Genomic DNA, 27,395 nt, shown 5'->3' with positions numbered 1-27,395 from the left:
CATGGAGGTGATAAGCCATTCACTTCATTTAGCTTTGTTGCTTAAAAAATATTGAAATATATAACTGTCAATCACCTTCCTAACACTAACCACTGGGTCTTCTCTAAAGCTGAGAACAAAACCACTTATTAGGCATTGGCATTGTCTGGACTGCCAGTTAAATGAATGTGCCATGAAATAGACTGAGGTCCAACATTGCCTCATTGTTAGGAGGAGCAAGGAATCGGGACACTGCAGTTAGTGTCCCTACTTTGCCACTGACTTTGCTGCTGGACTTGTGCCTATTTACCTGTAACAGGGGTAAGTAGGTATTAAGACCTGACCTGAGAGGAAAAGATTAACCAAAGCAAAGGTCCGCAGCCTAAACTTTCAAACCTGGATAGTAAAACTAGCTTTCTTAATTCTTATTTAAGCACTTAAAAAAAAAAAAAAAGCCTGACTGAGCAACTCCAGCTTCCATTGACATTAGTGCAAGTTGTAGGTGTTCAGCTTGTCTGAAAATCTGGCTAATTTTATTTAGGATGAAGCGTAACTTTTGGTATCCACACTTATATTTGGAACACTGATCATCTTCTAGGTACAATCAATGTTGCAATCAACATTCTGAGAGAGACCGAATAATTACTACTTTTCAACCAATGAGGAATTAAATATTTGCATGTGTTCTCATTGGCCGGGAGTTAGTTGATTATATAGCAGAGTAACGCCTCTCTGTTACCTTGAGCAACGAAAAACTTCAATTCAGCCCATAATTCCTCAGTCAGGTGTTATGGATAACAAGAATTTTCCCTTAAGGGCCACTGGAAGTGCATAGTGATTTCCAAGTGCTCTAGAAAAAACGATCATTCTGTAAGAAATGTGCTGTAAATCTTTGATCTCACAAGTACAAGCAATGAACAGCTAGAATTTCAAAATTATAGAACATTACAATCTTTGAATATCCAGTTAAAATGTAACTGCTACCCTCAATTCCCCAAGGAAAACTGTTTGCATGACTGTATCCAATCCATCCGCCGTGCAGATTATACTAACATCCTACTGAGGGCTTTAAAGTTAACAGCAGATTTAACAAGCTTAAAAATAGGAGAGACACTAGTTACACCCAAGGCCTCGTACGTTCTGTGACAGGCTCTCCTCACCACACTCTATATCGCTCCAGTGCAGCAGCCTGGAAATGCTGCAGCAGCTTCATTTAAAACTGGTAGCTCCATGGAATTAGAAGTAAAAATGAATCTTATTAGCCATACTGGAGCTCATGTTTGATACTCCAGTGTTATTGAAATGTCCTACGCTGTGAACAAAGCTACCCTAGACAGTGTACTTCAGTGTCTTACACAAAGTCATGCAATGAGCCACACAGAGTTCATAGATACTAAGGTCAGAAGGGCCCATTATGATCATCTAGTCCGACCTCCTGCACAATGCAGGCCACAGAATCTCATCTACCCACTCCTGCGAAAAACCTCCCACTTATGTCTGAGCTATGTCTGAAGTCCTCAAATCATGGTTTAAAGACTTCAAGGAGCAGAGAATCCTCCAGCATGTGACCTGTGCCCCATGCTACAGAGGAAGATGAAAAACTGCCAGGGCCTCTTCCAATCTGCCCTGGAGGAAAATTCCTTCCCGACCCCAAATATGGTGATCAGCTGAACCCTGAGCATATGGGCAAGATTCATAGGGGCCAGATACCCAGATCTGCTTTCCTAAACTGGAGTATAGTGTCCAGTTTCAAACACTGAACATATTCAGCACTGTTATGAGGGTAAAGTCCTGATTTTGAAGGAAAAGGGTACGCAAAGCTCCTACATCTGAAGGGACTGCTGTTCACATTTTCTCCCACGAGATGTCATTTATCTACAAAAATTCCAGTAGGAGCAACCTACACTATGCAATAGACTGATGGAAAAATAGGAACGAACATCTAAATTCTGACTTCACCTAAGTGAGAAGCTCAGCTTTCATTTTCAAAAAGTTCCTAGCCCTCATTCTTGCAAAGAAAAAATCGAAGATGTGAAAGCAAAAGGTTCAGCTGGCAAAGGAGAATACAACCTGTTTACAATCATGGCTCACAATTTTTTGAACAAGGTTGGCAATGCTGGAATGACTCATGTCATACTGTACCTAGAGCTGTCCTCTGCCAAGTGTCTACTTTTCTCCAGCATCCTATATGAACTGAGAGCCAGGTTCCTCTCTCACATTAGTAGCCCCCAGATCCTTTCCTGAACTGTCAAACGATATTGTCTCCTTATGGAAGGCAGAGGTGTTATTTAAGTAGGACCACAGCTTTAGTGCATCTTAAGGACCTTTTGACAACTTATTCCCAATTGCACAGAACATTTTGTTTCTGAGCTGCAGCAATTGTGTACATGGAACAGTATTAGATGCCTTTTGTACTGAGGCCATGGCTACACTACAGACCTCTATTAGCATAACTACATCACTCAGGGCTGTGAAAAATCTACATCCCTGAGCGACCCAGTTACACCAACCTAATCCTCCTGTGTAGGCAGAGCTACCTGGGTGGGAGAGCTTCTCCCATCAACATAGCTGCTGCCTCCTCGGGAGGTGGATTAACCATGCAAACAGGAGAAGCTCTCCCATCGGTAGAGGAGTGTCTTCACTGAAGCGCTACAGCAGCACCGGTGCAAATGTGCTGCTGTACATGAAGACAAGCCCTCTGTCTGGCTCTGTTAATCACACTTCATTTTACTCTCCCTTTCCAAACATTGGTTTCTCTCTGACAGCAATGAGGAAGAGCCAGCAGCAGCCCAGTCGCTGCATGCCAGTGATAGCTCACGAGCATTAGTTTGGGAATGTGATTTAGATTAGATCTTCAGGGCACTTAAGATGTGCTATTTCCTCTAAAGTACTTGGCGAAGTTACAGCATGGTGTGCTTCAACAGGTCGTGGCTTGGATCCACAGAGAGGCCCGTACAGCATGCTGCTTTGCCTACAGACCTTGTCTTTGCTCCAGCCTATAAAAATATCACAGAATGGATGAGCACTATACAAAATAAGCCTGTTTGATAGGTTTAATGTGCAACACTATGTTGTAAGTACCAAGTGGCAGGTTTCCATCCCTTAAATTCCAGCTGACCTCCAGTCCTGTTGAAAATCTAGCTGCTGTCAATGCATTGTTGGTTTACTCAAAGCCATGGTTTTTTCCCTCTTAAAGTTTACATGGACAACCAAACCCTTGACTGCCTCTAAAACAATGATCTACGTCAAACCTAGCTCTTAGCGATAAGTAAAAAGTACTATTATTTTAGTGGGTATCGTCACTACAGTACGAGTCTAACCCTCTGCTAGCACACTGCTCTTCACACACTCCTATTGCCTGGCTGTCTCAGTGAAGCCCACCCAAGCTTTTCTCCAGCGGCAGCTACCAGCCCACAGCAGAGGCTACAACAGTGGAGGTGGCAGGTAAACTTCTTGCATGTCTCATTTATTATGGGTACAGTATAAATAGTTGCCCTGGACTTACTGTAGCAGATATCATACAAGTGGATGCAGCCTGGGGATGGACCTTTAGTCAATGAGGATTGATTAGCTGCTTCCTGGCAGCAGGTGGATTCCAGTTCAGAGCTTGGTTCCTTCCCATCAGACCAGCTTCAGCTGGAGATTGAGGGCAGCTCCTAAAGAAAGGCACAGACTTTTCCACTATGCTCTCTTGCAAAGAAATCCCATCTCCTGCTGCTACTCCCAGCTGAAGTTGCTATTCTTAGGATCTGAGGGCCAAGGCAGAGAGCCATTCCTTCTTCACTCCTAGAAGCTCTCATTCTTGTTCGCCTGCTACTGGCTCCATTGTTAAATTCCAATTCAACCTAGTGCCTGTACAAAGAGGGAAGCTGTGCCGTTTATCTAAACCAGAAGCTGTGTTAATTTTTTTTATTTAAGGAATTATTTTTAAATAGACTGAAAATAAATTAAAGGGGTCTGCCCTCCACTCTGCTCCAACTGCCAATCTAAACCTTCCCTCTGCTTGAATAGGAAGCCTAGACACACCTTTTCCTTGCACCACCAAAAGAGCTTTACAGCACCAGCCCTTCAACAGAGCCACTCTGATTTACAGACCTCTTTTCAGGTGCCCAAGTCACTTGATTCCACCTAAATGCTGGCAATGATATCTTGTCTATGGGGCACCTTCTGGTTTAAGACGTCAACTGCAACTAGGGTAGGAAAATTCTAGGCAACAATCATTGGTGCACTTGTCCCGTCCTAGGCAGAAAGCAACATGAGGCCAAGCAAGCTTGTTGGGCCTTACTGAGAGGCAAGTGCACCAGATCCTTTTGTAAACACACTAATGGCTGTCCCTGCTGTATGGAGCAACACACAAAAACATTACTCCAAGGGGATCTTGTCTGATTACATCCATGCTATTGCACCTCACGTTCCCTGAGGTTTCCCTGCCATTTTGGAAAGAACACAGCTTAATTAAACCATGAACATGCTTCACACCTAGTTCAATGAAATGCAGAGAGGCTGGCTGGCTGGCTGCCCACCAACGCCATCTTTTCCCTATTGTTTTTCTGTCCAACACGACTTGTGTCTTCAGGCAGCTACAGAACTCCAAAAAAATCCTGAGACCTAAGCCACACTCAAAGGCTTGGAAAGGCAAAGGTGAGTCAGGCTACCAGGCAACTTCAAGGGGTCCAACACTAACACACCAATCCTAGTGGAGCTTTATGGGAATACCATTTTTCAGGATGATGAGGGATTTGGTACCTGAAGCACAAGACACCCCACCCTAAACCCTTCCATCTATTTTAAGGGTATCTTTTATATACCTTCTGATGTGAGTGAAGCTACCAGCAGAAAAAGGCTGGCAAAAAGGTCCTTTCCCTTCATCTCTCACTCCACTGTCAAAATGGCAGTCACATGGGAATAGGGCTTTGTTAGTTAATATGAAAGGCTGACCAACTGCTAGACTTCTCCCAAGGCATTACTTGGAGAAGGGCAAGCCCGTAGGACGTGCGTGTTCCTATGTAGCTATGAATGTTTTAACTCATTTTTGGAGTACAGGGCAGCTCCTCTTATGCCCAGAGAGGGTATAATTTAGACACTTTTGAAACTTCCCTACCAGACTCTGTTTCCCTAGGCCCTTAACAAACTTACCTGGCACTGAGCTGGAATCTGACCAGAAACTAGATCTCCCTCATAATAGAGAAAGCAAACTCAAAGTTGACCTTCCTTACCTCCAAATCTGCCTACTGACCTGTTGGCACTTGCATGCAGGATGGCCACGTCCAGCACGGTCAGTGGTTGCTTGATGAAAGTTGACAGCAGCCTTCCACCACCATGTGACTATTGACTCCAAAACCATGGGGTAGTCTGGCTGAGTGGAACAGGGATTTGCAGGGACTTCCATGGTGTTTCCTTGTGCCCAGTAGTCTCTTCTCCAAACTCCAACGTAACCACTCTGACTCTTCGGGCTAGACAGGTGTGCACCCAGAAACTGCTTGATCATAGGGTTCAAGCAGGACTTAGCACTTCTGAATGCTGGCTGATGAATTTTGCCCATATGCTCAGGGCTTAGCTGATCGCCATATTTGGGGTCGGGAAGGAATTTTTCTCCAGGGCAGATTGGAAGAGGCCCTGGAGGTTTTTTGCCTTCCGCTGTAGCATGGGGCACAGGTCACTTGCTGGAGGATTCTCTCCTCCTTGAAGTCTTTAAACCATGATTTGAGGACTTCAATAGCACAGACATAGGTGAGAGGTTTTTTGCAGGAGTGGTGGGTGAAATTCTGTGGCCTGCATTGTGCAGGAGGTCAGACTAGATGATCATAATGGTCCCTATCTATGAATCTATTAACTATTTCCTGTATGGGCACCAGAAATTTGTCCTACAAGGTAAGTGAACAGTCTGCACAAAGTACCAAAACATTTAACCTCCCCCACCCCTCATTGCAATGCTTTTTTCACTTTGTACGACAAATAATAGTTATGTCAGAGTCCTCTATGTATTAAACTCATAAGTGTTGACTCTTTCAGATAACTTGTACCAAATCAGAGCCAGAAGCCCACGTAACTGATAGAAAGATAGAATCACTACTCCTATTCTGAATGTATAGAAATTGTTAGGTTACCTATTTAAGCACATTGGGGGTGCATAACTATTACTCAACATACAATTGTTTTATAACTTTTTAGAAAATAATTAACCCTCTAAATTCATATTTCTGGTGTGCTGACCTATGTTCTTTCTGCAATTAAAGAACATTCTTACTATTCAGTCCCTGTAAATGTTCATAAAGTGACATTTATACAAATGCATTTTTATTTTGTTTTAACAGAACAAAAAGAAAAGGTTGAAAATATTAGACTATACAACAAATTTTGATTTATAAACAAAGTATTAGTGGTAAAACATTTCTAACCAACATTCAAGGTCTTTAAAATTTTGCTTCATTTTAGGTCTGAAGACCAATAGTCTTCAAGAAAGCACAAATTGCATAAGGTGTACAGTATTTGAGATCCTACAAAACAGTTTAAGAACTAATAGCAAACATTCTGAAGAAATATCAAAGGCAAACATGATTCATAACTTTCCCGAACATTCCTTAATAAAACAAAAAGTGATCTTTGGCATAAACAATCATGTATTAAAGGCATTAGTAATATTGCATTAATATCAGTCAAGCAACTAGACAGTGATGCTAAAAATCTCAGAGTACGTCTACACAGCAACTAGACGCTTGCGGCTGGCCAGTGCCAGCAAAGTTGGGCTCAGGGGACTCACCTCCCAGGGTCCTGAGCCCAAGCTACAGCCCAAGCCCAGAAGTCTACACAGCAACAAAACAGCCCTGCAGCCCAAGCCCTGTGAGCCCAAGTTGGTTGGAATACGCCAGTCGTGGGCATCTAGTTACTGTGTAGATGTACCCACAGAGAAGCTTGAACTATTTTGAAAGCAAATACAGGAAGACTATTCTGAAGACCCTCAAGAGTCCCCTCCTATTCAGTGTTTACTATTAAATAGAAATGACTACATTACATAGTGTTAAGGGTCCAATATAAGCCAACCAAAGGCAAGACATTCTGCTTAAGGCTCTGTCCCACTCCTTCATCCTTCCTGGTGTGGGTAGTTATTGGAGGAGTCTGAGAAAAGACCCTAAGTACCATGTATTTGGCATTATCAGGAGAGAAGGAGTGAATTAAGGATGAACAAGGGCTTTCTCTTGCTAAAATCAGTTTGAGGCAGATTATTATAATGTAGTTTAAATATGTAATTTCCCTTTTTGATAACCATGCAGGCGAGAGAAGAACAAAGTGTAGAGTAACTGTTGTCTGACGCTGTACTGCACAGCTTGCCTTTGCTGTTACTGTGTGTCTGATCAACGGGCAGCAACAGCACATTAACAAAGGTGGCTTGAGCATGATCATTGTGACAATCCGTACCAAACGGAAACTAAGGAGCCACTATTATGTCAATGCTGGCGTACATAATCAAGTTAGCAAAGGTTTTTGCACACAAAGGCCGTTTCTAAAATTTTAGCAATCTAATTACTTTTCATTTTAAATGCCAAAAAATATTATTGAACAGCTATCATAAGCATGTTAAAAATGAAGGCATGTAAGAAGTATGGAAGTACAAAAACCATCCCAAGTCTGTTTTCTTAACACGATTGGAAAAAAATAATTTATCTAATTCCGTTAATTGCTACTAAGCTTTAAATGTGTATATAGAATTTCAGTCTAGAAATCATTTTCATGGCTCATTAAAGTTATCTGAACAACAGATTTACATTGGGAACACCAACAGACTCCATAAATTGAGTGCCTCTACTTTCCCACATGCTCCATCATTAGAATGAAGGGCAGTGAGGCACAAGCATCATTAAACGGAGTGTAATTTTCCCCTAAAACAACTCTGAAGGAAGTGTGCAGAGGTGGAGTGTGGGTGTGCCAGGTTTCAAAGAAAAGGAGATGGAGCTTGATTGTGTTCTATCTGAGCATTTTTTTTCATACAAAAAGTTGCTTTGAACATGATTGACTGACTAATGCAGCTAACTCGATGGATTCCAAATTTTTAGCTCCGTATTCTACCAAATTTTTACTGGGGGGCAGGGATGGGAGTCTGTGCTTTTCTAAGGCCTCTGAAACTTGAACAGTCAAGCTGTCATTATTTGTGACAAACATCCATCGCCAACCATTTTAGTATAGCACAAGAATGCAGATTCTGGAATCACTACAGGTGGCAATGGGAAGTAAAGAAGACAGCTCAGTATTTCCTGACCTAGGATATCATTGCCAGACAAAGTAACAGCAGCATAAGAGACTATTTTAGCAATGTGATTTCCCCCTCTCCCAAAAAAGAGGGGGTCACTTCTGATGTAAATGAACTTCACTACATATACCTTGTAACACTTTTGTGGTGTGAGAACAGCTAACTGAAAATGTCATTAAAACAATTCACCTTTTCAGTGTCATTGATTGTCTCCCCAAAATAGCTACGTAACACGGTTAGTATTCCAGACCTCCAGTTCAAGCTTGAGCAAAGTCCATGTGTCATACCACCATATGGAAACTACTGAAATATACAGTGCATAAATGAGAAGTGTGTCTCTGGGATTACAGAATTAATGAAAAGAGAGAATCTTCAAAACCAAAAAGAATAAAAATTGTCAATGTGTTGGAAGCAATTTTGAGATGCTTTCCGAAGATGTTTAAATGCATATTTTTATAATTAATGCCCTTAGAATGGGGCATTAGCATAAGCTAATTTTAAGCTCATGTTAACAGCACATTTTGCTGTTAAAAAATTCTCTTCTGCTTCAAAAAGGCTTTTTATGTTTCAGAAGATTGTTATTTGGCAGTTGTTTACTGATACCAAGGAGTCTTTCTAACCCAGCGAAGAGTGAATCCAGCATCTGTTCTAATCTTAATAGACGCTGCTTCCGCTTCTCTCACAGTCTCCTTTACAGATTGCATAAGGTTCTGGGCATTGTGAACCAACATCTCAGTAGCCTGCGGACAAAGGAAAGGTGTTATTCTTTCAAGTTCTTAAATATCCATAGTGGTAAAACAGTGTTCACATTCAGATGAGCAATTGTTTAACACAGAAGCATAAAATCCCACCCTGCCTGGGGCCTCACAACAGGAACATGATGTTACGTCATTCTCGCTAATGTATGTTTCATGATAGTCAAATGTAAAAAATGACCTGTTCCATAACTGGGAAGGCTACCCCGTCACTCCAAGTAGCAAGCGATTCTCTCATTCACAAGAAGGAGAGGTTACACACCTTATGCCGTAACTGGAGTTCTCTGAGACATGTCCCCTTATGGGTGCTCCACTTCAAGTGTGCCTGTGACCTGCAACTTTGACAGATTTTTGGTAAGGATGCCTATTCAGCCTGTGCATGCACCCCACATATACTTGTGCCCCGTACCAAGGTTACATAGGGCTATGTGGATGTACCACCCTCAGTTCCTTCACCACCACCAATTCCCACAAGCGAGACTCCGAAGCAGAGGGAAAGGAGGGTGGGTAATAGAGCATTCACAGGGACACACATCTCGAAGAACTCCAGTTATTGCACAAGTCGTAACCTCTCTTCTGTGGGTGCTCAACTTCAGGTGACTCCAAAGGTGTCCTAAGAAGGTGGATGGTTCAGACCAGAGTCCAAAACAGAAAAAAGAACTGACCTGCCTAGCTGTAGGCACCATGGCATAAATGTTGAGAAAACACACAAACAGAGGACCATATGGTCATTCTATAGATCTCTGCAATTGGTACATCCTTAAGTAAGGCTATAGACACAGTTAGTGTTCTTGTCGAACGTGATATCACTCTTGAAGTGGGCTGAACAAATCTTAATACAACTGGAGATCCTCTTTGATAACCTGTTTTGAAACTGCCGAACCCTCGTTTCTGTCCGCAATGGATACAAATAGTCTAGGAGATCTTCTAAATGGTCTGGAGCTGAGTGAGAACACAGAAACTCTGGTTCCATGGCAGGGACATAATATTTTCCCTCTGCCCTCTTGCAGGTAGGAAGTGCTGTACATAGTGTTTGCCGAACAGTCTTAGCAGGCTCCATAAGAGCTTCATTGCCTCGAATGGTGAGCCTCACAGATGTCAAAGTTTGCAAGATATCCAGGAGTTTATGGTGGGACACCTGAAATACCTTAAAGAGAATCCGCAGCATGCCCGCAATTCACTTCATCAGTTCTTGAAACTGCCTGAAGTCATCTGCCATAGGAGGAGGTGGAGGCATCACAGCTTCATCAGGTGATGAGGAAGAAATATTAGTAAGAGGAGTCATCTCCTTATCCCCCTTTGCTTTCTGCTCCTCACAGGTCTCTTCTCTGGCATAGGTGGTAGAATAGGAGGTTGGGGAGAATGGGCCCTTTCCTGCTCCCTCTTGTGGTGTGACAATTTCTTTGTAAATTGTTGACAAGAGAACGCCCATAGGACGCAATGAAGCCATGGATGGGGGCCAAATAGCATAGGTGGAGGCATCCATGTGTGTTCCTGCCATGTGGGTGTCACCTGAGGTTTATTCTCCTGTATTAAGTCAGTGGAGGAGGGACAGCGATGTGTCCTAGACTCGACTGGGGAACCCTGCACTGATATCTAAGAGTTGGAAATATCCTCTTCCATGTACTCCAACGCGGGGAAAGGGGTGGAGGGGCAGTGACACAGCTGTCCGGCTTGCAAAGATGATGAGGGCAAGTATGGTACTCTAGGCGATACAGGAGCTGGTGACCAAGAGAGAGTCTTGATGCTGACAAACCCCCCATGCTCATTAAGAGACAAGGCACTGGCTTCCAAGATACTAGCAGGTCTTTAGGGTACCTATGACCTTGTAGTACTGATGGTATAAAAGAGAGGGTTGAGCAAGAACCTGTGGAGGACGGCTCTTTACCCATGCAGCTGGTACCAAACATTTAACATAGGAGTGAGTCGACTCAGATTCCATTGGTACCACAGGTAGCCGAGCGGTCTTTGTTGACGTTCATGCTACCGATACTCAGTGCTGCTCAGGGACAGGCTTAGAACTTTTTTCACCAGTGTCTCTGCCACTCTGGGTATGGGTACCTGAATTCAGTACCATGTCTGTCTTAGACAACTGCCTCCTATTCATCTTTGTGGTACCAGCATCACCCAAAGCCTACATGGAACTCCATTGGGACCCGAGGTCTCCGTAGTCGTCATCTGCATTGGTGATGAAGATTTTCTTGGAAATTTACTCCTTACCACTTTCTGCTTCGAGGCAGATGTTGAGGTTACCTCTATGAAGGACTTCTGCACCTTAGATGTACTAGTTGCTGCGGTGCCGCCTCTCTCTTTAGGGATCTCTGGTGACTGAGATCTTGATGTGAACAGGGCACTAATGGTACTGGAAGTCTGTGTGCACAGGGGTCCTCCACTCCTGGAGCTGAAGCTGGTTGTTAAGTTTGTGCCATCTGCGCGAGTTTTAACTTGATTTCCCTATTTTTTGTGGATCTCCCCTTGAAGGAAGTACAGATCTTGCACTTACTGGGGATGAGTCTACCTCCCAAATAGCAAACGCACACGGAGTGTCCATCATTGATGGCAAGCACCTCACCACAGGAGAGACACCTTTTGAATCCCAGCAAGCCTGGCATTCCTGCATAATATAACAAAGAGGACCCCTAGAAGGGAAAAAGCTCTTAACTGTTATCTAAGTCTACCTAGCAATAAAATGTTGGGGGGTTTTTTTAGTTAAAGGGGAAAAAAGGGAATTGTTCCAACAACTACATACACTATAAGGTAACTAACTAATTATCAAATACTATGGCAAACAGGCACACAGTAGACGTAGTCTCTGGCCAAAGGCGGTTGAGAAGGAACTGAGTCCTGTTGGCCTGTGCAGTCCCATATAGCCTCGGTGCAGGGCATGAGGGTGTGTGGGTGCATGCACATGCCGAATGGGCACTACTACCAAAAATCTCTGATCAAAGGTGCAGGCACACCTGAAGAGCACATACAGGGACACTACTCAAAGAAGAACAGCACTGGCTCCTGTTCCTCATGGCCTACCTTTTGAAAAGCTGAGTGCAAGCTAATGTCTGAACACAAGCTGAACAGCTCACTATTCCTAACACATCCATCTACCAAACAAAAGCTTATGCTCAAATACATTTGTTAGTCTCTAAGGTGCCACAAGTACTCCTGTTCTTTAGAGAACCTACAGGAATTCTAGACCAAAAACGTAACTAAATATACCCAGAGTCATTGAAGGTAGCTGCAGAAGTCGAAGTTTCACAAAACAAAGATGAAGTTGCTGGTTAAGAAGCAGGGAGAGCTGAAACTAAAAAGGTTTTAAATGATTGCCCGCTTTAGTTACAATATTCTTAAACTTGTATTCATTGGAAACCACCAGAGGGTGCTGATGAATAATCTCCTATGCCAAAAAAACAGCTCTACGTTTTTGTTTTGGACTGTGGATTGTTTTAAAACAAGAGGCAATATCAGGTTAGAAGCAAATTAAGTCTTCTCTATGAGACAGAGCAATGTCCTATTGTTAACTGCAGAATATATACCAAGGTGTAATGAAATTAACACATTTACTGGACACTGGGTCAGATTTACTAACTCTCAGTATCTGGGACACATCTGATTATATATAGGACACAGAATATCAGGATTGGAAGGGACCTCAGGAGGTCATCTAGTCCAACCCCCTGCTCAAAGCAGGACCAAGCCCCAATTTTTGCCCTAGATTCCCTAAATGGCCCCCTCAAGGACTGAACTCACAACCCTGGATTTAGCAGGCCAATGCTCAAACCACTGAGCTATCCCTCCCCCCTCTGAGTAGCCAGAAGAAAAGATTGCAGCATCTCACCAAGCCGATAGGAGGCACTCATGGGAGTCTAGATAATACTTAGTCCTGCCTCAGTGCATGGGACTAGACTAGATGACCTATCAAGGTCCCTTCCAGTCCTACGATCCCATGATTACTCTTGAAAGAGGAGGCTTTGACCTGACCTGACACACACACCTGACCTCTCTCTCCCGCATCAATGAGCGAGCAGGAGTTTACATTAAAATCAATTATGCAGCTCTTACCTGTTCTGACTCCTCATCACTGATGTTTGTCCTGCCCAACATGGTAGCTTTAACAGTGGAGAGGATTTTGAGTTGGGTGCTGATGGTTGGGATTCGCTCACACACCTAAGAAGTTGGGAAGGTGCATCATTTTAGTTTTTAAACTCGAAACAATTGATATCCCATTTTTAAAGTAAAACTAAGATTTTGCTTCACTCTACAGCAGTTTCTCTTTGCTGATGGCTCAGGTACAAGCATACAATGTACATGTAAACTTCAAGGGTACCTTGCATGATGTCACTGAAGACATGTTTATATGAACACTTACTGCACGGCAAGTTGGGTTGGAAATCTACAGCGCTCCAGCATGTTATGCACTAACTCACCATGTGGACCCTGCTGCCGCACACTGAAAGTTCCCTAGAGCGCGTTGATGTACTGTGGTTTTAAACAGCACAACGTCAAAGTGCACACAGGATCTTTTAGCAAGCAGCAGCAGGAACCACCCGGACAGTTAGTACGCAGCACCCTGGAGTGCTGTAGATTTAGATTTGCTGTGCCCTAAGTGTCTTGTGTTCATGACCTAAGGCACTGCAATTTAATTCCCATTCCTTCCTGATAAGCTTGGGTGACCATTCTAGCAATTCGCTAAAGCAGAATTCACTTTTCCTTTGCCCAGTATTCCTTCAAGAGTCTGTTTCATCAGGAATGGAGGATGGGATTCGGGGATGTATTGGTTTATGCTATTGCCAATACCCTATGACTTGATAAGGCTGACTATGTGGATGGCCAAGGTGATATAGACATTGCTAGACTGGTCTCTTGACATTCATGGAATTTTCAAAGGCTCTCTTACAGGACACTGACATGTCTTCTCCCATCTGAATAAAAGGACCTGAAGTCACAAAGTGGGAGTTGAAGAAAATCAACATTTCACATACTTGGGCCTCAAGACTCACAAAAGCTGGGATAGGGAGCCAAGGGGATCCACAGGTGATTCTCAGCCAAAAATAAACTCACTCTCCAGCCTTGAGCCATACTGAAGGAGCAGAACTCAGGAAGGAAAGTGGTATGTGTATTATTTTAAAGTCAGCCCAGGTTATTACCTGCAAGAGGTTTGTTCGAATGCGCTTGTCGGTGCACTGCTTTGCCACCTCCTTAGCCAATCGAGTCACTTCATCTGACGCTTTTGCGATATCCTTGGCACACTGAATAAGGGCACGCTTGTTTCCACTGACACCTCTTACTAGGCGGGACATCTCTGCCATCAGCAGAGCCATTCGCTTCGCAGCAGCAATTATATCATTACCCTGCAGGGAACAAATATAACAATGAATGTTAGACATGGCAGTGTTAGGCCAGCAGTCACAAAAAATTACATATATAATATAATTACACCTGAACTATAATCCACACTCACTAGCAAACCCTTTCATTAAGTCAAGGAAGAACAATTCAAGTCTATTGAAAAAGATTCTTCATAAAGAGCACTGAAGATTTGTACAAATGTCTGTGAAATACTTTCCCCTCCAACACTCAATGAAAAAGTTTCAAAACTGGAGGAAAAAAAAAAAAAAAAAGATGACCAAAATGTTAGTTTGTCCATGGAAGTGGAAGTGACGAGGCTGCTGCCTGGATTTTAAGAACAAGTGTGTTCAAGTGTTATAGACATTCTAGATTTCCCCAATAAAAGCAGCATTACTGAAAACACAAGTGCCAATTAAAAAAAAGTAAGTTAAATCAAACAGTACCAATTCTCTGAACAAAAGAACATAAGAACGGCCATACTGGATCAGACCAAAGGCCCACCAAGCCCAGTATCCTGTCCTCTGACAGTGGCCAATGGCAGGTGCCCCAAAGGGAATGACAGACAGGTTATCATCAAGTGATCCATGGCCTGTCACCCAATCCCAGCTTCTGGCAAACAGAGGCTCGGGACACCATTCCTGCCCATCCTGGCTAATAGCCACTGATGGCCCTATCTTCCATGAATCTATCTAGTTCCCTTTTGAACCTCGTTATAGTATTGGCCTTCACAACACCCTCTGGCAAGGAGTTCCAGAGACTGGCAATGCGTTGCATGAAAAAATACTCTCTTGTGTTTGTTTTAAACCTGCTACCTATTAATTTCATTTGGTGGCCCCTTGTTCTCGTATTATGAGAAGGAGGAAATAACACTTCCTTATTTACTTTCTCTATACCACTCATGATTTTATAGACCTCTATCATATCCCCCTTTAGTCGCCTCTTTTCCAAGCTGAATAATCCCAGTCTTATTAATCTCTCCTCATACGGAAGCCGTTCCATACCCCTAATCATTTTTGTTGCCCTTTTCTGAACCTTTTCCAATTCCAATATATCTTTTTTGAGATGGGACAACCACATCTGCACGCAGTATTCAAGGTGTGGGCGTACCATGGATTTATGCAGAGGCAATAGGGTATTTTCTCTCTTATTATCTATCCCTTTCTTGATGAGTCCCAACATTCTGTTTGCTTTTTTGACTGCACTGCACATTGAGTGGATGATTTCAGAGAACTATCCACAATGACTCCAAGATCTCTTTCTTGAGTGGTAACAGCTAATTTAGACCCCATCATTGTAAATGTATAGTTAGGATTATGTTTTCCAATGTGCACTACTTTGTATTTACCAACATTAAATTTCATCTGCCAGTTTGTTGCCCAGTTTTGTGAGATCCTTTTGTAGCTCTTCACAGTCTGCCTGGGACTTAACTATCTTGAGTAGTTTTGTGTCATCTGCAAATTTTGCCATCTCACTGTTTACCCCTTTTTCCAGATCGTTCATGAATATGTTGAATAGGACTGGCCCAGTACAGATCCCTGGGGCACACCACTATTTACCGCTCTCCATTCTGAAAACTGACCATGTATTCCCACCCTTTGTTTCCTATCTTTTAACCAGTTACCAATCCATGAGAGAACCTTCCCTCGTATCCCGTGACTGCTTACTTTGCTTAAGAGCCTTTGGCGAGGGCCCTTGTCAAAGGCTTTCTGAAAATCTCAACACACTATATCCACTGGATCTCCTTTGTCCGCATGCTAGTTGACCCCCTCAAAGAATTCTAGTAGACTGGTGAGGCCTGATTTCCCTTGTCAAAAACTATGTTAGCTATTTCCCAACCAATTATGTCCATCTCTGTGTCTGACAATTCTGTTCTTTACGGTAGTTTCAACCAGCCTGCCCGGTCCTGCCGTTTTCAATCTGTTAAAGAAAGTGGTGAAGAACAGGCAACTTTTCCATTCATTCGTAAAGAGGGATAAAGGAGCTCGGAATATTCAACAACATCATTTGTGAAACCCTCTGTTTATCTAGCACTAGGGCAGGAATATTTTTGAAAGCCCTTTCTATTAAAAATGAATGACTGACAACATATGACACACTCAAACTCACTGGAGAGCAACAACCTTACATATCTTGAAGCACGCCGGTTCCATGATGAAGTAAGTGACCAGCCTTGCAAAAACTTTTTTGTGTTTAGACACAAGAGAGTACTTGTAAATGTCTGAACTCCAGCTTTGCTCTCCATTGGTACCATATAAACAGTTTTGATCTCAGCAACTAATGCATTCAGTGCAGGTTCTTTAAAAGGAGTTCTCTTATCCAAGCCAGCATTTGCAGTACAGCCAAGTGCAAGTCAGCAGAAAGTCCTCCTTGATAACACTGCCATACAAAGCCATTCCTTGTCATACGGATTTTAGCTGAAGCCGTTGATAGAGGCAAAGCACAATAGACATGTTAAATGACTTCTTGAATGACTTAGGTTCTGTTATTATCTGGAAGTCATTGAGAAACCAACCATGGCTTCACAGGTGATCAGAAAAATGTCTTTTACATTTTTAAATACTGCCATACGCAGAAAGATAGGAAGATGCAATCAAAGGGAAAAAAAGCCTTTTTATTCTAAAAAGTGACCCAAAAATCAAGCTGAAATCTGGCCTTGACAGACCTACCAAACTTGTGAAGCCACTCTCAATCCTTAAAATGAAGTGCAGGCAAAAGTTTATTCACTCAGACTCATGGGGCCCAGCAAGTATCAAGAGTGATGCAAATGTGTCAGCATTCCAAATGGCTGGATGCACACAGATCGGTTGCCGGTGGGAAACTGAGGAGTACCTTACTAGACCACTTGGTTGCTTCCCGATGCAGAGACTGAGCAGCGGCCAGAATGGGCTGGTTAACGGGCTGACTGGTTGGCATTAACAGCAGCTCAGGCTCGTAATCATCTTCAGTGTCAGAGGGGAGAGTGAATTCAACATCATCTGCATCCTCCTGCTCATCTACATCTACATCAGCCTCAGCGGCTTCATTAACCTCAGTCACATCAGGCTTTGAAGGTGGCAGGGAGATTGGAGAAACAGGGACAGTTAGTATTAGAAGCAGAATTTGGTAAAAGAGCTGAGCTGGTTTAGTAATCAAACAACCTCTTGGTCTATGAAAAGAAAATGAAAGCAATCCAAGGATCAGCAGAAAGGGGGCCAACCATTTCACCTGTGAACCAGAATTACTAAGAAGTTAAGGAGAGAAAAAGTTAGGATTATTTGAAAGATGTGGAAAGAAATATTGTTCAGATGAGTACACATGATTTATCTTATGCATTTCAAGGAAATCAGAATTTCAGAACAACATTTTCTGGCAAGACAATGGTGGTATAATTTGGTAATGGTGAAAACAAACTTTGTGGATGCGGTTTCACATAAGGATGTCTGGCTGGGATAAGAATAGGCTGAGGTAATATAGATTCCAGATACTGCTTTCTGTTCCCTTAGAGAGGTAAAGAAGAGAATTAACAACAGAGGAGTAGCAGGATTGGAAGTGAAGGGCTACCAGAGTACACAGAGAACAAAAAAGATTAAAGGGAAAGGAGCTCATTCTTGGAAATTAAGTTATTAGTGTTTGCTAACAGACTGAAAATGGACTTAGTAAAACAAAGCACTGTGAATATGAATGATTAGAGTACAAAGGGATTATGAAGAGAACTATATTGTTTTGCCATAATGTTGCAGTTATTACCTTTTCTGTGTGAAAAAATGATGATTTAAGCCATTACAAATAATGGCTACAGTAGAGAGTGTGGGGAGGAGATACGTAAGAAAACAACGTCACAGCATATTTTGCATGGCATGTTACCATACCCAACACTTCCAGGACCATTGTATTATACAGAATTACTAATCACATTCTCCATACCAGACGAAGAGAATGAAACAAGCCAAACAATCCTTATCAAGAAGGTATGTATTTTCTAATGAGCCTTGTTTTTAAGGCAAGGCCTTTTATGGACAAAATCTACACCAGAAAAACACTGAAAGGGAAAAGCTACAATTTAAACTCAATAAGTGACTCATCTTAAAAAAAAATCTTAGTCATGCAGAGCATCTTCCAGACATTACACAATATTAGCCCCTTTTGATTGATAGACTTTATAAAACTGGCAAACCCTAATGCCAAAGTTATCCTGATATAGATAATGCAGAGGCAGAAACTATGTATTTGGGAAACCTGACCCACATGGGCTTATGGACCCTCCATAAGACATTACAGAGGTGAGAGAATTCCTGGGTTTGCCCAGTCAAAAATGACATTTGTAAAAAGATTAAACTGGTAACTTTTGAGTCTTATAAAAACAGAGCAATGAAAAGCCTGTTAAAAAGATATTAAGCATTCCTTCCCCTCCCCCGCCCATACAAAAAGTTATAAAAGCATCTGATTGTGAAAACACAAAAATGAAATACTGGCTTTGTGCACTGAGAGCCTGCCTCAGCCTGAAGTCCAGCAGGCTTGGGATGAGCTGGATCTTATGTCTCATGATCTGTCAAGTCCCACACATCACGCTCAGTGCCTGCCATGCTAGATTTTCTTCATAAGAGAAGGCCACCTCCTGTGGCTGCAGTGGAAAGTTAAAGACTCATCTTTTAAATAGCTTCTCTGAGGATCATTACTGCTCAAAAGAAAGCATTTTAAAACTGAACCCAGATTAAATCCAAGATGGTATCCATGATCTGCAGGGAAGAGCAGGGGCGGGGGATGCACACCATGGGACATTGCAATTTCCTGCAGTTGTACTCATGGGACCAGCTTGCTTTGCAGCTGATGCAACTTTAAAAGCATGAAGGAAGGATGAAAGGTTAGACTTCAATTTCCTGGTTTGGTTGGTTTGAATCACTTTTCTTGAAAGGTTCTGAAAATATTGTTTTATAATCCAGAGACCCCAGAGTTGAGGCTCATGCTAAATATAGGAGAAGTTGTACATTTTATTTTTTTAAGCTGTACTGGTGTTTTGCTCTGGTAGGTAAATATTTTAGTAGGCATATTACTTAACATATAAACTACATATGGTAAACAAATATTTAAGTACTTATTGTATTTAATTGGATTGTCAGCTTTAAAATCCAAACCACAAAGCACTTTCTGAAAAGTGGAAATTATAACCCATTGTTCCTCAAAATTACCTTTTAAGATGATTAACAAGATAAAGGAGTACTCCTTTTGGGATATAAACACACACAGGTAACAATAAACCCAGCAGAAAATATACTGAACTTCTCATGTAAAACACATTTCTAGTCGGAAAAGTGGCTCCAAAATGGATTTGCAGGGTTTCATGTTTATTACATCAATGATCCAGACCAATTTTCCTCATTTTACAAGTAAAGAGGCCTTTCCGACTCAGTGCTCCTAACTCATCAGGATCTGTTTTCTGGTTTACACATCATCCCAAACAATGGCAATTTTGCAGACCAAAATTCTGGCCTACAAGTTACACCTGTGGAAGCCCACACCTCCTGCCTAGAATGGGCTTTGTACAGCTGCAAACAAGGGCAGAATCTGTCTCTATAATTGTAACATAGCTAAAAAATTACATTGATATACAAACCAGAATAGACTCCAGATGCTCAAAGCACCTGTCAATATAGCTAAGAGGAGGAAAGACATATTTTTGTCAGTATGTGTAAGGGTGACTGAATAAAAAGGAGTGAGGTGGTCCCATTTTTATACTGTCACTTTGACCATAAACCTTACAAACTTTAAAATAATTTCCACACAGTACATTTATACAGCTATTGTAGAAAAGCTCTCCCCAGAATTAACACAACCCAGCTCACAAGTTTTACAAGTTTCACTTTTCCTACATATGGAATTCTAATGCGCTGAGCATTAATCTCCCAATTCAGTGCTAATTTTAACCCTTTAAATTGAATGATCTTTGACCCCAAAGTCATACAATGGCTTTTAATAATAAGGTGTCTGAACAAATAGTACCTTCCTAGAACACACAGCTCAAAGGGGTAGAGGTTTTTTTAAACAAAAATGATACATCTTCTAGAAACAGATGGCTCAGGAGGAGAAGAGTTCAATGAATGAGCTACCTACAGTCACCCAATCTAGCCTGACTGGTTGGTTTCTGTGATGTCTACCAGAACTACTTATAGTAGTTTTAACATAGCTGTCAGTTTCCTACCTTAAACGGGCAAAAAATATCCATGCTTCTGTGACACACTAACCAGCTTTGATGACCACAAACACAAAGTGAGCATGGAAGGCAAATCCATACTTACACAGAACGTAAGGTGCAGTATAGTAGCTCTCCACATAAGAATGACCTTGAGACAGCTGTTCTGCTATTCGATGTTTTGAAGGTAAAAAGCTTCTAATTTCTCCAGAGGCAATGATTCAAGAATAGATATCCAGTGGATGGGTATAAACATTCAAACAGAGTGGCTTCACTAATTCAGGGATGCTATAATCAAGAGCCGGTCTACTTCACAACAAGCTTGGCCTAATTCTGTGGCAATACTCTTGCATTCTGCAGCCACATTATAGCAGTGAGGAGATTCTGTGGCATCTTCCAACTGCATTTTCATATTTAATTTAAAAAAAAAACTAATTATAATTGTACCCTTTGTTTCATGTGATATTAAATTCCACATATTTTATTCTGCCCCTAACATTTACATTTTCAGCGCACTCCAGAACTTAGGGTATGTCTACAGAAGTGCAGCTGCAGCTACACCGCTGTAATGTAGACACTTCCCTTCTGTTGCTTCAGTGTGTTTATTCCAATTGCTGTAGTAAATCTATCCTCTCAAGAGGAAGTAGGTAGGCCAATGGAAGAATTCTTCCATCGAACTAGCTGTATGTACAGCGGGAGTTAGGTTGACCTAACTACATCACGCAGGGTGCAAAATTTTTCACAGCCCTGAGCAATGTAGTTAGGTCGACCTAAGTTTTAGGTGTAGAGCGGGGCTTAGCAGTACAAATGTATAAATTCCATTATAAAAGGGGGTCAGGAGAAAGCAGGTGGTTTTGCAGCTGTAGGGGAAAATAGGAGGTGGTTTCAGTATCTGAGAAGCTATGGAAGGCCATCTGGGTTTGTGGGATAAGCACATTAATTTGGAGTGTAAACTAGTTCACTAGCATTTAACAATACTGCCACTGAAATCTGCATCATTAGTTTTCAAAATTAACACCCCATGGAGGCATATGGAGCACATCATGTCTCACAGAGCCATTTTTTAGGGATTTACACTCATCATTGCATTGACTCCTAGTCTGAGAAGTATACAATTTTTTCACAGCCATAAAGGTTGGAAAAATGAAAGCCTGTAATCTTCAGCATAATGCTGTGACAAATATCCAGCTGTTTAATCATGGTATACACAGAGTCCCAACTATAATGTTTTGTTTTATCCCAGGAAATGAAAGGAATGGCAACAGCTGACTTTGGACTGTCAAGCTCATGATTGGTCCTGGACAATGACTCTGATTTCTTTCAGTCCTAGATCTTTGACTGTTATTTCTAATTTCCAGAGATAAACACCTTTCTTACGTTAGTTGTTAGAGTCAATAGAAACAAGCCCTTTTATACACTTCACTTACCTTGCTAGACCATTTTCGGGCTTCATCATGTAGCTGCCTAGCAGCCATCATCATGGGCTGATTAATCACCTCTCCCGCTTTCTGCTCTGGGAACTCTTCATCTTTCTCTTCGGGAGGAGGTGGTCTGGGTGGTGGAACTTCACCCTCTGGAAGGGGTGGTTTTGGAGGTGCAAGTTCATCAGTCAGCTGAGCAAGAAAGGAATATATTCAGTACACTTGAAAATATACTGGCACAAAACATGGTACCAGGTTGTTAGGCATCTGTAGGACAATGAGGAGCTCATGCTGTCTCACATTTAAAGGACTCTCCATCACAAGAAAAGTACGTTCACAGTAGTTTACGACTTTGCACACTGAAGGCTGGCCCACTAAGTTTGTGGTGCTGACCAGCCAAATACAACTAACATTTTTATTTAAAGAATAAAACAAATGTTTTCCATTTGGTCAAAATCAATACTTCTCCTCTACATTAAACTAACCCATATCACAGGCGAAAGTATGGGAGATCATAACTAGTATGAACTAGTGGGTAGAATTTGAGGCTTCCCCACTCCTCACTACATGAGACAAAGCATATAAGAGTGAGGTGATATTGTTAATCATTTTATTTGCTAAGACAAAAATTACAACCATTGCGCTGAAAGACAGTCTCTTTAGAAGATGCAGTTAACTTCTGTATTTCCTGTTTGAAAGTCCTGTCACTTAAGAAACGTGGATCTATAAAGCAAACAATGGACTGGAGTCTAGCTGTCTCAAAGGTTGCCTCTCTCCCTCTACCTGCTTCAAGAAGAGTTCCGTGATGTTTGCACTTCATGCAAAGTCCACTGAAGTTAATGAAAGTATTCCATTGGTCTTTGTATCAGGCTCTTTAATGAAGTGCTTCAATCTTAAGTTAAGTAATTAAGTAATTATGCTAGCTTCTAAAAAAGGACCACCAAAACTATTTAAAATGAAAACAAGTCCGGTACATCCCAACACGACTCTACCTGAACTGAAGTGTCTCCGATAAAAGCTTTATTGTCACTGGATGCAATCATAGATTCATAGATATTTAGGTCAGAAGGGACCATTATGATCATCTTGTCTGACCTCCTGCACAACGCAGGCCACAGAATTTCACGCACCACTTCTGCAAAAAACCTCACACCTATATCTGTGCTATTGAAGTCCTCAAATCGTAGTTTAAAGACTTCAAGGAGCAGAGAATCCTCCAGCAAGTGACCCGTGCCCCATGCTACAGAGGAAGGCGAAAAACCTCCAGGGCCTCCTCTTCCAATCTGCCCTGGAGGAAAATTCCTTCCCGACCCCAAATATGGCGATCAGCTAAACCCTGAGCATATGGGCAAGATTCATCAGCCAGATACTACAGAAAATTCTGTCCCGGGTAACTCGGATCCCACCCCATCTAATATCCCATCACAGGCCATTGGGCCTATTTACCATGAACATTTAATTACCAAAACCATGTTATCCCATCATACCATCTCCTCCATAAACTTATCGAGTTTAATCTTAAAGCCAATCAGTACCAGTACAACTCAAATGTACCATTACTGAGAAACTGAATTGTACTTACATGAAGCTGCTCAATGTCAGGGGGGGGAGGAGGAGGGAAATCAGGTTCTTGAGGCTGGAAGGCTTCTCTGACTTTTGCCACAGCTCCCAGAATCCTATATCCAGAATCCAGGAAGCTCTTCTGCAAACCTGAACAGAAAATCCAATGCTTAATGTAATATGCCCTTGTCACCTTGCATGCTTAGAGGGGGAAAAAGCACTACTCTCAGGAGTATTTGCAGTTTGCACAATACCTGGTTCAAATTTAGGTACTTTCAACACTTAGTTGCAAAATATAATGGTATTTAAACAACAGACAGAATGTTGTACAGTGAGTTTTAATTTTTGGAATGTTAACTGTAGAATAGCCAGCGGGTTTAAACTAGTGCTATGACTAGAGTAAGAATCCACTATGAATAGCCAAAGTAGACTCAGGCACAAATACACAACATCTTGCCATTTTACAGAAAAAATACAGATGTCCTCTTGCCAGCACATTTCAGATACTCACCTGGGACAAAGATCACAAGATACAAGTCTCTTCATAGGTGGTAACAAAAGTAGTAAACTACAGGCTGATCCTGTTCCCTTTAACTCACTGGAGGTTTTCCCACTGAACTTAATAAAAGCATTAAGTAGTGTGCATCTTGATTGCATGATACTGGGGTTTTTGAGGTCATGATATATGGACAAGGAGAAAAACTAATTGTTTCAAACGTGCAAAAGCTTCAAGCATCAAAAAGGGGAAAAAATGTTTGAGAGAAGCTCTTTGCTTTATGCTTACCAGGATCAGAAATGTTTCCTGCCACAGCTTTAGCATCCATTACCATTGGTGATATAGTTTTGCTTAGGTCGTCAGAGGCTGCCTTAACAGCTTCACGGAATTTGGGATCCTCTGAATTTTCAACTTCCTTCTTTGCCACCAACAAGATTCGGTTTGCTCGCCGAGCAATGCTGGTGGCACCAGCTACAAGCATCTGAGGTTGGATATTGGCCATTGCAACTTTACATTTATCTAGGTCTTTCTTAATAGCTTCTTCTGATGCGTCCAAGAGAGACTTGGTATCAATTGCTTCATCTACCAACCCTAGGATAAAAATTGAACATGTTAACATTCCACTTCCATGTATGGAAAGGGAAATGGGTATTTAGGGCTCTGGAGGTTGTTCACATTTGGAAGTATTTACTCTCCTGGATGTTTGGCTCCTTAGATACAGAGTTTAGATTGTTAGAGAAAAGTGTGCCAGAGAAAGTTACATACAGTAGCACAAAGATACAGCATTATCTTCATCATTTGTTCGTTGTAACAACTTAAAACAAATTTTCCCAACCATTGTCATATGTCACCTTGAAAGAAGGAAAAAGAAATACCATTATCTAGAAATGTTATTGCATGAACAGCATACAATCCACAATCCACTCATGCCTGCCCTCATCCACAGCATGCCAGCAGCAACATGCACAGTGGAACAGAGCTCAACAGTAATCTGCTGCTCTGTGGCAGCAAGACAAGTCACATCAGAAAGGATGACTTTTAGAAGAAATTTGTTTTGATTGACAAGATATCCCAGTGTAGAAATACCATGCTGAAAGTGCATTAGAAAGGCCTTTGCAAGTCTGAACTAGAGCAGCAGTTCTCAAACTGTGGGTCGGGAGCCTAAAGTGTGTCGTAACTCCATTTTAATGGGGTCGCCAGGGCTGGCTTAGACTTGCTGGGGCCCAGGGCCAAAGCCCAAGCCCTTTGGCCCTCCAGCCTGGGGCAGTGGCTCCCCCTGGGGTGGAGGGGCTTGGGTGGGGCGGGCTCAGGCTTCGGTCCCCCTTCCTGGGGTCCTGTAGTAATTTTTGTTGTCAGAAGGGGGTCGCAGTGCAATAAAGTTTGAGGACCCCTAAACTAGAGAATAATGGGTGGGTTTAATTTAGCACCTATATAAAAGGAGGAAACCAGTATTGTTAGTACTATGCAACATAGGTGTTTTCCTGGGTCAAACTGTAGGCCTGCTATTTCTTTCAGACACAAAAAGTTGTGCAGCCATTATATTGTGCACATTTCATCCACCTTAACAGGAGAAAAAATACCCATAATGAGCAATGAGTAACAAAGCTTTCAGCAAGAATTCTTTACCTGTCATTTTTTCTACATTATCAATCCATTGGTTTTTCATGGTCTCAAAATGTTCATAAGCAGCTTGATTTCCAGGGTTTCTTAAGAGGATACGAGCAGCTGATATTACCTGCCAAATGTAAAATATTTAATACAAAAATATTGGTACACAGGGATACTATACATTGTCATGAAACTACACTATTTTAATACAACTAGTTTTCTAGTTTTACTTTTAATATTCATATGTCAATTTTAGTTCCACTATGAAAAGCCTTCAGCTGCACAAAGAATTCCACTGTGTGAAAAGGATTTAAAATTGCCCTTAGACACCAGGTATCTCAAATTGCAATTCACGTGTCACACAAAAAGCTCCACTTTCATGATAAAATTTTGCTCAAAGGAGCTAAAGCAAACGAGCAGTATATATCAAACATAGACCTATATGACTGTACAAAATTATGCTTTTACATGAAGTTAGAAAATCATTTTAAAAGAAAAATTCATTATTTTCTACTCATATGTTTTGTTAAAAATCATTTTTGTTAGGAGGAAAATTCATCGAAATTACTGCCCAAAAGTTGGAGAGCATGAGACCGTCTCCATCATCTATTCAGCCTTGTTGTGTGTAATAGCTAAACACATCCTCATTTTATAGTTCCACCTTGAAGTGGACATCACAACACAAATACACACAGGGTTCTTCATGTTAGTTACATCTTAACACAAATGCTAACGGTAAGATCACCCACATCATGCTTTAGTGACTGGGATCATACAGAAAATTCCTTTGGAGATTAACAATGCCAACTAATTTATTATAATTATGAGATGAGTAAAGAGACCTGCGGCGTGAGTTCTCTTGCTGATTTCACAGCTGCTTGAATGCCTTCCACTGTGGTTTTATTAGCAGTTCCAACAGCAGCTGCTTTTTCTGCTGTTGCTCCAAGTCTAACAGCATGGTTTTCAAAGTTTGCTGCCCTTTCATCAAACACCTGTAAGAGAGTGGGGGAAAAGTGCATTATTACCTTCTCAAAGAGATGCTCTCTTTTCTATTCACAGTGTAATACCACACTCTGCACCATGCTGTCTGACCTACTAATAGATTTACTTCAGACACTGGGGGAATTTGAACCCAAGATTTCCTATTTGCTAGTCAGGTGCTTGGGACAATGTTTTAATTCTTATGTTATTTCCAAGTTTTTCTAATCAAATTAACAGACATTTTAAACTGCTAATCCATCCTGTACAGCTTGTTGCCAAGGTGTGTTATCACACTTCCACTGATGAATGGTATGTCTTACATTATTCTGTAGTAGAACGAGTCAGGAATTCCTCACACTGCATAATAAAAGGCATTTTGTCACAGCAGCTTTGAACCCATAGCTCCCTAGGAATTAATTTGCCTACCAAAAGCTAGGTTTCGTTGATGGGAAGAATGCAGCACATGCCAAAGGTTATGACTGTCATGCTTGATATAATTATTTCTAAATTCATTAAGTTTCACAGATTTTTCCTAAAAGGCTTTAATTATCTAAATTTAAAAAGTAAGAAATAAAACAGAAAAGAATTTTCCATGGAAGGTTATAATAAAGTGGATATTTATTCTAGAAACTAAAACATTCTAAATAGAAAAATGTCTGTCTCTCCACACACACACACTTTGTTTTATACACTTATTTTCTGAATATGTGCTCTAGTCTTTAAAAAAAATTTTTTAAACAAATCTATCCTGCAAAGCCAAATTCTCAGGCATCTGGAATCGTTCTGGCCCTGTGCCAACCAGCTGGCCAAATACAACTTCCAAGTACAGCACTTAGTACAT

At 41.5% G+C, this 27,395-nt stretch overlaps 1 protein-coding gene across 4 annotated transcripts in view; it reads right to left on the bottom strand.

Annotated features, from left to right (window-relative positions):
- Nucleotides 1-6,259: 6,259 nt before the first annotated feature.
- The window catches only part of VCL (vinculin), a 107,884-nt gene continuing 86,748 nt past the window's right edge, over nucleotides 6,260-27,395 (bottom strand). For 3 of the 4 annotated variants that reach the window (XM_048858476.2, XM_048858477.2, XM_075130754.1), the window contains 8 exons: nucleotides 26,416-26,565; nucleotides 25,592-25,700; nucleotides 24,254-24,556; nucleotides 23,492-23,619; nucleotides 21,916-22,101; nucleotides 14,121-14,324; nucleotides 13,036-13,140; nucleotides 6,260-8,964 (listed from right to left, as the gene is read on the bottom strand). In XM_048858476.2, coding sequence (XP_048714433.1) covers nucleotides 8,818-8,964; nucleotides 13,036-13,140; nucleotides 14,121-14,324; nucleotides 21,916-22,101; nucleotides 23,492-23,619; nucleotides 24,254-24,556; nucleotides 25,592-25,700; nucleotides 26,416-26,565 — 1,332 coding nt within the window. In that variant the 3' untranslated portion in view covers nucleotides 6,260-8,817. Of the gene's footprint in view, nucleotides 8,965-13,035; nucleotides 13,141-14,120; nucleotides 14,325-17,151; nucleotides 17,365-21,915; nucleotides 22,102-23,491; nucleotides 23,620-24,253; nucleotides 24,557-25,591; nucleotides 25,701-26,415; nucleotides 26,566-27,395 lie in introns of all 4 variants that reach the window. The other variant, XM_048858478.2, reaches the window with a different exon arrangement.

This window comes from Caretta caretta, chromosome 7 (genome assembly GCF_965140235.1).
Source record: "Caretta caretta isolate rCarCar2 chromosome 7, rCarCar1.hap1, whole genome shotgun sequence".
NCBI lineage: Eukaryota > Metazoa > Chordata > Testudines > Cheloniidae > Caretta > Caretta caretta.
The sequence above is the reverse complement of the archived record's forward strand: the minus strand, read 5'-3'. Positions and strand labels throughout refer to the sequence as shown.